Source organism: Helianthus annuus, chromosome 8, assembly GCF_002127325.2.
Source record: "Helianthus annuus cultivar XRQ/B chromosome 8, HanXRQr2.0-SUNRISE, whole genome shotgun sequence".
In the NCBI taxonomy this organism is placed as follows: domain Eukaryota; kingdom Viridiplantae; phylum Streptophyta; class Magnoliopsida; order Asterales; family Asteraceae; genus Helianthus; species Helianthus annuus.
The window spans coordinates 137,723,368-137,736,833 of record NC_035440.2 but is presented as its reverse complement, the minus strand read 5'-3'; the positions used below and the strand labels follow the sequence as shown (position 1 = coordinate 137,736,833).

The window sequence follows — 13,466 nt, the reverse complement described above, 5'->3', positions numbered from 1 at the left end:
ATAGCTTCATAGTGTAACTTTGTCTTCAAACATCTTGTGTTCTTTTGGTCGTTGGATAGCATCAGCTACACTGTTTCTGACATCAACAGCCTTATAATAAAAAGGCCATCCCTTGCTGCGAACACTGCATCTTTCAAAATCATTCCTAACAATCAGAAGCTATCTTTTTATTAACAGACATTTGTCGAAAAGTGTAGTAAATGGAATGGGCCACAGTTTGTTTTTTATTTTGTTGATTTCAAGGATGTTGTGTCACAGAGATACAAGGAGGGTACAACAATAGGTATTATTGTTAATTCTTACAAAATATCTGTATTACAACATTTGTTTCACATTTACCTTAATATATTGTGTTCACTTTATATTAACATTTTACATTTTTTATTCCTAGATTTCATCGGTTACGTTGTTGTTTGCTATAAGATTGAGGACACTAACAAAAAACATGGTACTAAAGGAAAACGCCTCAATCTTAAACTTCAAGATCTCGGGTAATACAATTTACATTTTTAAATTTTATATATTGCCTATATTTAATTCCTTTATATTTTATAAATTTTAAAAGGTTTTCTTTCTCTTAAAAAAATTTCCTATATTGTTTTTAGAGATGTTGAGGTTGATTTAACTCTTTGGGATGATTATACGAAGGACATGTGTTCGTACATGCTTAGTCAAGATCATGAAGCCCATGTTGTCATTGCTGTTCATTTTGGTGCTGTTAAAACCTACAAAGGTATCTTATTAAGTTTTAATTTAATTTAAACAATATATATATAGATGTGATTTTTTTATATGTTTCTTAATAACAGGTAAATGGGGGACATCTAATAATTTTGATGGTACACGACTTTTCATTAACGACAATTTTGATCAGATACTGACATTCAAGGAAAAGTGAGCAAAATTAACTAATTTAATTTTTCTAATTGTATCAACTAAATATTTATTTCTATTTTTTCTTTATTTTAGATTATGGTTTCTGAAATTTATTTTGATTAGGTTTATTGCAAAACTTTCTGCATCATCCGAGTCAAGTAGCCATGTTGGGTCGTATGTTGTATGTTCTGTTGAAGATGAATTTATGAACAATGATGTTTTCTCACCAATTGCTTATCTTGGTTCAGTCATACAGGTTATTTCAAATAATTTATATTTTATTTTTTAACTACTATCAGAATCTTAATACGCTTTCATATATTTTACTATTAAAACAGCCAAAAAAAGTTGTTATTGTGGGAACTATTGTAGCAATTGTTTTTGATAAGATGTGGTATTATGATGGATGTAACTATTGCAAATCCAAAGTTGACCAAAAGTTTGAAACTTATGGTAAGGATGATGGTACAAGTGATGTTAGAGATGAGAAGGTATGCCAATGTTCCAACAAGGATTGTCAAGGAAAAGATGTTTTCCCGATGTCGAGGTAAATAACTTTTATTCATACTTCTGATTTTTTAATCAACATGGTTTGTGTTTTTTTTCTTAACTATATAAATATGCTTTTAAGGTTTAAAATACCAATTCGAGTTCAAGATTCAACCGGTACGGTGACACTTACAATGTTTGATCATGAGGCGTTGAAGTTTATTGGTAAAACTGCAAATGAACTTATACAAATTCAGGACGATGTAAATATAATACTTCTGTCTGATTTATTTAAATTATTTTTTTCATATATGATCCTGACCACACATCACATGTTCTCAATATAGATACTTAATACCAATGAAGTGCCCAGAGCATATCCTGTTGAGTTTGACACATTGGTTAACCTCAAGTGTGCTTTCGTTATTCGAGTAACAGACTTTAATATTACGAATGCTGTTGATAATTATGGTATATCAGTTATGACCAATGATTCCGTTATTTTGGATCAGCTAAACAAAAAATAGAAAATTAATCAAGTAAGTGATTGTTATATTAAATTTATTTTAACTTTTTTGTTCATTTAAATGATCCTTATAGATATTGTAGTTTTATTCTCATTTTTAACAGCTTGATGCCTCTGATTCGTTTTCTATGAGTCACTCTGAATTCCAAGATGCTGGCGGTGAAAGTGCAAAGGTTTGAGCTTTTAACAACTATTATATTATAAAATTAAAAATGCTTTTGTTCTAATATTTCTTTATTTTATAAAGGATGGTGTTTCTTACACTGGTGATAACTCTACACCTGTTTCAGAGGATTTTGCTTCTGACTTCAATCAATCATCAATTGATTTGAAGCGTAACCTTGGTGATGTTTATGTGAGTGAAGACGTAGTGGGATCGTCGGCAAGTAAACTGTGACAACTCGTATTTCGAACCTATCCTTGTGCAACGTTATGTAATTACGTGAACCTTATTAATTGAATGTTATGATTATATGATTATGTGAACTTTGTGATCAATTAAATGTTATGTGATTTCATTGTATGTTAATGAGTATAAAAACTCCGATCGCACAACACCCTTGGGCCGTACACAATTAATCCGATCGCACAACATCCTCTCGGCTCATTATGCTTGAACTCGAGACCAATGGGCAGCCCATGTATGGGTTCGGCCCACTGCTTTTATGGTATACAATCACTTAGGGTAGGATTGTGTCCCTCGTTCTTGCAAATCACACGACACACACACAAACCCTAGCTCTCCTTCTCTCCCTCGTGAAGCCGACGGCAACATCCTCATCCCTTGAAGCTTGTTAGTTCGAATCAACCTTTGTTTATCCTCTAATCCGGTTAGTGTTTTATTGTTGTTGATGTTATGCATGATTAGATGATGAATAATTGTTGATGTTTCCGTATGAATTATCTAAATCCGTTTAGATGTTGTGAAATTAGTATTGATTTGGATATAGGGATTTTGTGATGATGTTCAAATAAATTGGATTTACATGATCCTGACCTAGAACCGATTGCATGTTAATCGACTGTTATGCGAGATATGGGTGTGTGAGATTGTTAGAATGCATGTTTAATCATGAACTTGTGATTATGATTAATGGTTGAGATTGTTGTTCATACTATGAATGTTATTAGGGTTCTTATGAATCAGTTGATAATTGCTTTGTTTGATCGAGTATTGTATAGTTGGAAAACTGTTAGCATTGATTTAAGCGGATGGGAATATGGAAACTGTTAGGGTGATTGTAACCGACTGCATGAAATTAGGGGATTAAATAACTAATCGCACAAGGCCACCCTTGATCGCACAAGCTTAATCAGATCACACAAGGGACTGGTCGCACAAGGCAGTCGCACAAGGCTGGTGCAACTGCTTAAAGCTCACAGTACAACTAGAAGAGGCATGATCGCACAAGACGGTGCCGATCGCACAAGGCTTGGGCCACACACGAACTACATAAACTGTTTCACTGTTGGGCCTTAAACCCAATCCCAATCGCACAAGATTACCCGGATCGCACAAGATACCTATGTGTTATTTAATTGGGTCGAGTAGGCTGTTGGACTGCTTAACTAATTGGGTCGGGTTTATGATGGATCGCACAACATGTTGGGCTGTGTGTTATTGGGTTTCTTTGATAAATCGCACAAGTTGAAGTTGTTACATGACTGTTATGTGTTTGCCATGATCTATACATGTTCGTAACCTGTTAACTTATGTGTGAGCATACGTGCATTACTTGAACCTAGACCTGACTTGTATGGTAACCATGTTAGGACGTGGTTGACCACTCTTAGTTCAAGTAACCTTTCATGTAATCTGCCGAGCAAACCAAGGTGAGTTCACACTCTTACCAAGGCATGGGATTCCCGGGGTAGGGAATGGGTTTGAATAATGGGGTCGAACGATTACATGTACTTACACTGTTACTAGACTAACTACCATAGTCCTCGGATGCGAAGGACCCATATGTAAAACCTACGTATACTTGTACTTATCACTGTCCTAATGATGCAAAGGACACTTACGTAAAACCTACGTAAACTTATATTCACTACTGCCTCGGGTTGTGACAGGCACTTACGTAAAACCTACGTAAACCCCCGCGTACCACTGTCCTCGGGTTGAGAAGGACACTTACGTAAAACCTACGTAAACCTTGTACGTACTACTGTTCTCGGGATTAGAAGAACACTTATGGTTACACCCAGTCTAGTACATACACTCATGGGAAGCCCCCACTAAATGAACATATAATTGACTTAGTTAATAACGCATGGTGATGCAACGGACCTACTATTACGAACTTACTTACTGTGAACTCGCTCAACTAGTTGTTGACTCTCTGTTACATGCCTTGCAGGACCATAGGTACTCATGGAGCTTGCACGGGAGGCGCGGTCGTTGTGGGCACAGATTGTGGATGTTATGATAAACACTTTTATGACATTTCAACTTAATACTTACGTTGGGTTTTACAGTATTGCTTCCGCTACACACTTGTTTATGTTCGGTTTTAAAAACACCTTTCGTATTGATGAATGACATTTACTATTTACATATATGTTCAATATGATTGGTGGCTTGATCCTGGTCATGTCACGCCTCCATGCGGTGGTACTCCGCGTGTAGATTTTTGGGGGTGTGACATAAACCTCGCATAAGTGGTGATAACATTTCTTCTGATGAGGATCTTGCCAAGAATTAATAACCAACTAATCTTATTATTACAAGAAGAAACAATTTGTTTGATGTTTGACAGTTTGTTTTCAATTTCTTTGTTGGTTGTGCTTTAAAAAATTTATATGGTTTGCTAATCTAATATGACATCTTTATTTATCTTTTGTGTCGTTTGGTTTTAAATCATGTTTGGTTATGTTTCTTATTTAATTAGATTACTTTTTTTACTAATATACTCATATGATGTAGATTAAAACCATTATTAAAAAATTGTGTTTACTTTTACCGTTACTATACTTAGATTTAAAGTAGAACTAATTTTGTATTTTAATTTCTTTGTATTAATAACTTACCATTTAAAATATATTATATACATAATTACAGGTAATTAAAATTTGATTGTTTTATTCAAAGATTTCAAAAATTTTGTACAGTTTCTATATTCAACATTATTTCTATATTTAAGGTCATCAATCTCATTTTAACTGATATACAATGATTTCTATTATTGATTCCAAAAATAGATTATGTCTATAAATACAAAATAAAATACTCATTTCTTCATTTCATCTTCAAGTTTCTTTCAATCTTGATTCAGAATTCTCCTACGTTCTAATATTTTTTTCATCACTCTTTATATATCCAGTAAGTTATCAATTGTTGTACTATCATCTATATGTATCTTAATTTGTGGTTATATCATTTATACCTATTCTGATGTTTGCTACAGATTATAAAGTTTTGTTATTATTAAATATTTTTAGAATATAAAACTTTTGGTTCTATAATTATGACAGTAAGTTATAATGTTTCATTTTAGCTTTCTGTTGGTGTTTAGAAAATGGATAATAGGTTTAAACATCAATATTCATCTTCTACCGAACTTCCCATGAATGTCATACTTAATGATTGTAAGTGTTGTGCTTTATTTTGTTTTATCATATATTATTATTAAAAAAATTCAAGAGAGTAATGAATTTATTTTGTTCCCAGTTTCTTTCAGATTATACACGTTGGTTATCTTATGTTATGAAAGGTAACTTAGTATTGTTATCAATTTAAAATGTAATATTACATTTTAAAACTTAATCTCTATTGATTCTTATTTTTTTGTTACTCCTTCCTTGACCTCTTTAATTATTTTGTAATTGTAGCTCACGAGGCCAGGCATAGACGAAAGTTAAGAAAAGTATATCTTGATAATAAGAGGTCAAAATGTACTACACAACTTCATCCTTATTTTCTCAAAGGTTACTTCTTTTTCATTTATACTGTTTAGTTTTACAAAGTTTGTTAATTTTTTTAAAGTAGTCTTATCCTTAATATTGTTTAGTTTTTCTTATGTCATATTTTATTGCTTTAACCATTTTAACATTGCAGTTGCCGAGGCAAAAAGAAGGCGTAGATTAAGAAAACTATATCTTGATAGTAAGAGATCAAAGATTAATCGAAAATGTATTCCATCAAAAGTGGATTCAACGTCTTCATCAGCAACACAGGTCGTCCTGAATAACAACAAAGTAAATATAACACCCAATTATTCAATGAGAAGCTTGCCTACAAATTGTTCACCAGTTATTCTTTAAGTAACTATTCTTTTACTTAAGAGCATCTTATTAGTACAACAATATTGTTTTACATCTTATACAAAAGTGGTTGTATTATAATTTTACTTACAATAATCATTTTTTATTTTTTATTAGGCAATCATTTAAATTCTTCCTTTAACGGAGAAACTTCCATTATAACACCTTCTACTATTAAGAAGAACGGAAAAGCGGTGCAAGACCCTTATACATCACCCAACCGTACACCGTTGTCAAATGTATCAAACATAATACCAGGTTTGTTTATAAAAAAAATATATTAATGCACGATGTTTGATAATTATATTTATCATTCTGATATATGTCAATACTATTTTCTTAATGGTTATTTGTAATAAAATATTTGTCTTCTTCTTTTTTTTTTTGTAGGAAATCATTTCAATTCTTCAAGAACGGTCACGTCTTCATCTGGATCGGTTTTAAGTTTAAATAGAAAGACCAATGTAATATTGCAAGATTCTTCTACATTAATTCGAAGTACAAATACTGCAAACAAAGAAAACATATCACCTTCTTCGTGTATGACAAATATACGTTCAGAAATTCGTAATCGCTCACAGTTTACTAATGCTATGTCTTCTTTGAATCGTATTTCTCCAGGTATATTTATAAATTATAGATTTTTCAGAAAACTTTATATTTTCTACAATTTATATACATTTTCTTTAATCATGTTTTATTTTTTACAACAGAGAATATTGCAACGTCATCTACTTTACTACTAACCGATTGCTATTCTATTACTCCGCGGATTGTTAGTAACGAAATGCTACATCTTTGATGACGGATTTGTCTTCGGTAAAAAGGATGTCTTCTGGAAGGCGTAAGTTGACTCATAGACCAATCGAAATAGAACCCATACGAATGGCTGATCTTGATTCTGACGATGAAAATCGTGTTCAACAGGTGATTAAAGACCTCAGCAAAGGCACATCTACAGGTAACCAAAATAAAATGTTAATCATTATATTTTTACATTCTTAAGTCTTAAATTTGTGTTAAACTGTGCAGCTTACGTTGATCATGGCGACCAATCTGTTAGTTGTGGGTTATGCTTTGCAAAGTTGTGGTGAACTGAAGCTGGAAAGGGTCGTATTACACTTCAAAAGCGAACATATGGCTTATGTTGTGGTTATGGTAAAGTTGACTTACCTGATTATAAAGAATCTGACCCATCTTACCAGATGCTTTTTCAATATTTAGATTCAGATAGCAAATTTTTCTTAAAGAACATTCGACGTTACAATTCAATGTTTTCCTTTACTTCTATGGGAGGAAAAGTGGATACTAAGATAAACAAAGGTAATGCTCCTTTTGTTTATAGAATCAGCGGTCAAAATGCACAAAGTATGGGTAGCCTTCTTCCTAAACTCGGAGACCAACCAAAGTTTTCTCAACTTTATATTTACGATAATGAGAATGAACTTTCCAATAGGAAGACCTTATTTGGGTATGTTACTTTTTTCAGCCCCTATATTTATAATCCTCTGTTTCTTCCTAATTAATTATTTTGATCGTATTTTCTACCTATTATTAAATATCTTTAATTTTTATACCAGGGACTCAACAACTCGGTCATCTTCCAGATCAAAAGAGCTTGACGATAAATTCATAAAGTATCTTACCGACATGTTAGATTCAAAAAATATGTTGGTAAAAACATATCGGATGGTTCGAAACCATCTTCATGAGAAACCTAACGTTTCTCTTAGGCTTCGGTTGATTTATCAGAGAGATAAAGACGACAGGACTTACAATTTACCTACATCATCTGAAATTGCTGCTTTAATTGTTGGCGATGAAAATCAAAGTGTGGAATAACGTGATATTATTGTCGAAGAGCAGTCAGGAGTTCTTAAACGTATTAGCGAGTTACATCCTTCATACCTTGCTTTACAATATCCAATTCTTTTTCCTTATGGAGATGATGGCTATAGGATTAACATTCCTCATAGGGATTTTGGTCCAAACACAAAGAAGACACGTCCAAATTGCACAATGAGAGAGTTCTTTGCTTATAGGATGCAGGATAGGGACAACAAATTCTCTCTAATCCTTAATGCGAGGAGGTTGTATCAGCAGTTTATAGTCGACGCATACACAATGATCGAAAGCGAGAGGCTAAACTACATAAGATTTCAGCAAACCAAATTAAGATGCGAATCATTTAACAGCCTAAGAACTGTTCAGCAAGGTGGGCAGAGTGATTTGTCTCATACTGGAAAAACTGTGATATTACCTTCTTCGTTTACTGGTGGAGCTCGCTATATGATGCAAAATTACCTGGATGCTATGGCTTTATGTAGGACTTATGGGTATCCTGATTTTTTCATAACTATTACCTGTAATCCGAAATGGCCCGAGATGGTAAGGTTTATTGGTGACTCATCAGTTAAGCCTGAAGACAGACCCGACATACTTTGTAGATTGTTTAAGATGAAGCTTGATGCATTGATAAAAGACCTTAAGGAAAAAAAATTCTTGGCGATATTAATGCGGGTATGTGGATTATTTTTTTTACACTTATTTTATTTGTATTTGCTAATATTTTTTTTCTACAGTTGTTTACACCATCGAATTTCAGAAGCGTGGTCTGCCACATGCTCATTTATGTTTTTTATGAAAGCTGATCATAAGGTTCCTACTGTTGAACATATTGACCCTTTTATCTCAGCTGAGATTCTCTGGTGTGTGAGTTCATGATTCATGGTCCATGTGGACAGGCTAACTTGAAATGTCCTTGCATGGTAGGCAACCGTTGTTCTAAGAATTTTACAAAGAAGTTTTTGGAGGCTACTTCTGTTGATTCAGATGGATTTCCGCTTTATAGGCGAAGAGACGACGGTCACACAGTTATTAAGAAGGGTGTCACATTGGACAACAGAAGCGTCGTTCCATACAACAAAAGGCTTCTTAGAAGATATCAGGCGCACATTAATGTGGAGTGGTGCAATCAGGCAGGTTCAATTAAGTATTTGTTTAAATACATTAATAAAGGACTAGATAGAGCCACTGTTGCTGTTATAGATTCAGACAGAGGAATTGAGGAGGAGATACCCAAAGATGAAATAAAAGAATATTACGAGGCAAGATATGTTTCTGCATGTGAAGCCAGTTGGAGAATATTTGCATGTGAAGTTCACTATAGGTATCCGTCTGTTATGAGGTTACCATTTCATCTTTCAGGCCAGCAAAATGTAGTTTTCAGTGGTGAAGATGATATTGAAGATGTCCTAAACAAACCTCAGGTTAATTCTTCTATTTTTTTGGAGTGGATGAACATGAACAAAAAACCAGAAGCAAGGAAACTTACTTATGTTGAGTTTCCATCAAAGTATGTTTGGAAGTTACAGGATCGTTGCTGGCAGCCGCGAAAAAATTATGTTGTTGTTGGAAGAATCTATTCTTTTTCTCCTTCCGTTGGTGAAGCTTATTACCTTAGAATTCTTCTAACCAAGGTCAAGGGTCCACGATCTTTTGAAGAAATTAGAACCTATGAGGGTGTTGTTTATCCTACTTTTAGGGATGCATGTTATGCCCGTGGCCTATTAGACGATGACAACGAATACATTGAGTGTATTAAAGAGGCCAGTTTTACAGGAGGAAATGGTCATTATCTTCGTTCATTGTTCGGTACACTTCTTTTGTCTAATACTCTTTCAAGACCAGAAGTTGTTTGGGAGAAGACGTGGGAGTTTTTGTCGGAGGACATTTTATACAATATCCGAAAGGATTCTGGGTTTAGTGGTAATTTTTTTTTTAAATTTCTAATATTTTTTTTAACACACAAACTATTTTTTTTGTTATTTAGTTTTCCTTGTATTAATAAAGTGTGTTCTTAAATTAATTAAATTTACTTTTTGTTGTAGGTTTTGTTGTCTCAGATGAGCGTTTAAAGAATATAACGTTGTCTAAAATCGAAAACTATCTTATCCGTAATGGATCCAGCTTGCATAGATTCTCACCAATGCATGTTCCAGAAGAAGATTCTACAGTATACGAGACCAACCATCTAATAAATGAGGAGCTTTCTTGGGACAAGGATGAAGTTAGGGCTGGATTCAATAAGCTTCATAATTCTTTAAATGATGATCAAAGAGCAGTGTATAATGAGATTATGGCTGCTGTTGGACGTGGGAAAGGTGGTTTTTTTTTTGTACGGTTACGGTGGTACAGGTAAGACATTTCAGTGGAAAACTTTAGCTGCTTCCATAAGATGCAATGGACATATTGTTGTTAATGTTGCTTCAAGCGAGATTGCATCATTGTTGTTGTCACGAGGCCGTACCGCCCATTCAAGATTTCATATTCCGATTATTCTTAATGAAGATTCTGTTTGTCATATTAAACCTAATTCTGAAATCGCTAATCTTCTAAACGAAGCCAAGTTGATTATTTGGGATGAAGCACCAATGGTACACAAACATGCTTTTGAGGCTCTTGATCGTACATTGAAAGATGTTTTGAGTGTCTCTGATTCACGCAATTCTGAACTTCCCTTTGGTGGAAAGACTATTGTTTTCGGTGGTGACTTTAGGCAAATCTTACTGGTTGTACAAAACGGCACCAGGCAAGACATCGTATACGCCTCTTTATGTTCATCTTACATTTGGTCCACTTGCAAGGTTTTAAAATTGACCCGGAACATGCGTTTATCTGTTGGAACCAGTAGTTCAAACATGTTAGTGCAGTAATGTCTATCGCCTTCGTCAATCAGAACCGTAGCAGAAAATGAAGAATTCTAGAGTTTATATTGTTTTTAGTAAGAAAAGGCAAGGTGGCAATATTGTAATTATGAGGGAATCACTCATGTGCCTTGGCCTATAAATAGGAGCTTTAGGGTTAACATTAGAGACTTTTGGCCATTTGTGTAACTTGGAGCTTAGAGGTTAGTGAGAGAAACTAGAGAGAGAAAGTGCTTCAAGTGGTGATTCAAGGTTTGTACTACTTTCATATCATTCAATGGAATCACAGATTTAGTACGGTTTGTGTTTTCGGTCTCGTTCGTGCACGGATTCCGCACGTCGCACGGTCGTTTCGCAATCGATTCGGTGTTAAATCTGGGACCTACAAGTGGTATCAGAGCAGGAGCTCGGTTGCGAAGTTAAAACACATAGATTCGTACAAATTTTTTATCAGATTCAGAGCCTAAAACATCCAGATTTGTCAAATCTTTCTTAACTTCCTCGTTCTTCACGTTTTTCTATGAATTTTGCGGAATTAACAGGGTTTTTACGGTTCAAATTGGCTGATTTTTTGATATGTTGTGCGTAATCAGTTGATCTATAATCCAACAAATTTTCAGGTCAAAATTCCAAGCCGTTTGGGAGAAATCTGCATTTTTGTGTTTGATATTGCTGAAACTGTTCGTCACAAGCTGGTCACATCTGTTCGATCGAGTGGCTCACTCGATCGGCCAGCATTTTGTTTTGGTTCGGCTAGCATTGGATCGGCTAGCATTGGATAGGCTAGCATTGTCTTCATAGGCTAGCATTGTTTTGATTGAACAACGGTCTTAGGTGAAACTTGGATCGGCTGGCGTAGCCGATCGAACAGAAGTCTTAGGTGAAACTTGAATCGGCTGGCGTAGCCGATCGAACAGCAGTCTTAGGTGTCACTTGATCGGCTGGTGTAACCGATCGAACAGCAGCATCACTCACTGGCACTCATTTAAGTCTTTGACCTGTTGACCTAGCCGATCGGCTAGGACTCCTGTTCGTTCCACCGTCTTTTGCATTCAATCGGCTAGCAACATTTATCATTAAAGTCAACATATTCAGTAAATCACGTGAAGTATCATTCAAAACAAACTTCAATCTAATCTCTAAAGCAAAGGTCCTATAAGAATTAAGTATACAATGATAGTTGTCGGTTTTTAAACCCTACGCATGTGATCTGATTTTAACGGCCCTCTCACAATCATCACTCATTAAAATTTGTGGACCATAAATCATGAAAGTGCTTATAATCTGTCAGTTGCATGTGAGATCAATAATTCATGACCAGTTTGCATGAAATCTGATAATCTAGCACATTGAAAGTTGTTTCAATATTGGAGGTCCAATTAAACAAATACATAAAAAAAATGTCGGCCATTTTAAAAAGGGTCTGTATCATTTGCATGTGATTGTTATAATTAGCAATTGTATAAAGTCACTAACTCACGTGACTCAAAGTATAAAGGCCCAATCACAAATGATAAGAATCAGCCCAATCATGCATATAATCACTTGCATGTGATTAGCCTTTAAACATCTCGGCCCTATCACAAACCTTTAAAGTTGTCAGCCATTTGCCTATAATTTGATTAAATTGACGGCTACATGTGTCATAGTTTTATTCCGCCAACCGATTGATCAAATTTTTTTTTAGTGTTACTTGATCGAACAGAAAGCCAATTAAACAGTTTGTTTGCTGTTCGTTGGTTATCACAAAACGACAAATCACAAAACGACAAACTTTGTCGTTTTGTGATAACCAACGAACAGCATCAACGTGCCAGTCAATCGGTTAACTTTTGTCCTTTTGTGCCATCCGATTCAAAGTCTGTTTGTGTAGTGTTTTCATACGGCTAGTCTAACCGATCGGTTGTACCAACCGAACGGCTAGCATTTGTGTGTGAAGTATTTCCAATCGGTAGCTCAACCGATCGACCAACTTTCTCGTCAAAACGCCAACCGATCGAACAAAAAGTTGACTTTTGTTGACTCACCTGATTGAAGCGCCAACCGATCGAATAGCTTTTCTGACCGATCGAACAAGCACTCTGTCCGATCGACCAGCATACTATCCGATCGATCAACCTCCCGTCCGATCCAGTTGTTTGATATTTTTAAACTAATCGTTTGCTTGTTTGTTTGTTTGCAGGTGATTCGAGGTGATTTACAAAGTGCAAATTCAAGACAAAATTTGAAGATGTCGAGTAACAGCGAAGAATTTTACAATACGTTTTACAACGCTTTCACTTCAGAATCATCCGAAAGAAGATCTGAAACAAGAAATTATTCGAAAGAGATTTCTGATCATTTGAAGTATGACAATTTGTATGGAAGTCAACAGAAACCAACGAAACTAATGAAGATTGAAGATTATAACTGGTGGAAAAATCGGTTTGAGGGTTGGGTAAAAGCTTTCGCTCCTGAAAGCTGGTTAAAATTAAAATTTGAATATACAGAACCAGTAAAAGAGGGAGGAGAGTTAGTAAACAAAAAAGAGTTCACAGAGATAGATGTCAAAAATATAGTAGCAGAAAACAAAATGATCACATTCTTACATCAATCAGTAAGAGAAG

The 13,466-nt window shown here is 34.7% G+C and overlaps 1 protein-coding gene across 1 annotated transcript; it reads left to right on the top strand.

Moving 5' to 3' along the window:
• The first annotated feature begins 200 nt into the window (after positions 1-200).
• Positions 201-6,900, top strand: LOC110913820 (replication protein A 70 kDa DNA-binding subunit B-like). The gene is made up of 15 exons (XM_022158638.2): positions 201-215; positions 259-283; positions 392-491; positions 606-733; positions 810-894; positions 1,000-1,132; positions 1,215-1,423; positions 1,508-1,628; positions 1,713-1,862; positions 1,996-2,064; positions 2,139-2,277; positions 5,949-6,023; positions 6,272-6,412; positions 6,545-6,618; positions 6,868-6,900. Exons 1-15 carry the CDS (start codon positions 201-203, stop codon positions 6,898-6,900), a joined length of 1,497 nt encoding a protein of 498 aa, XP_022014330.2.
• The last annotated feature ends 6,566 nt before the right edge of the window (positions 6,901-13,466 follow it).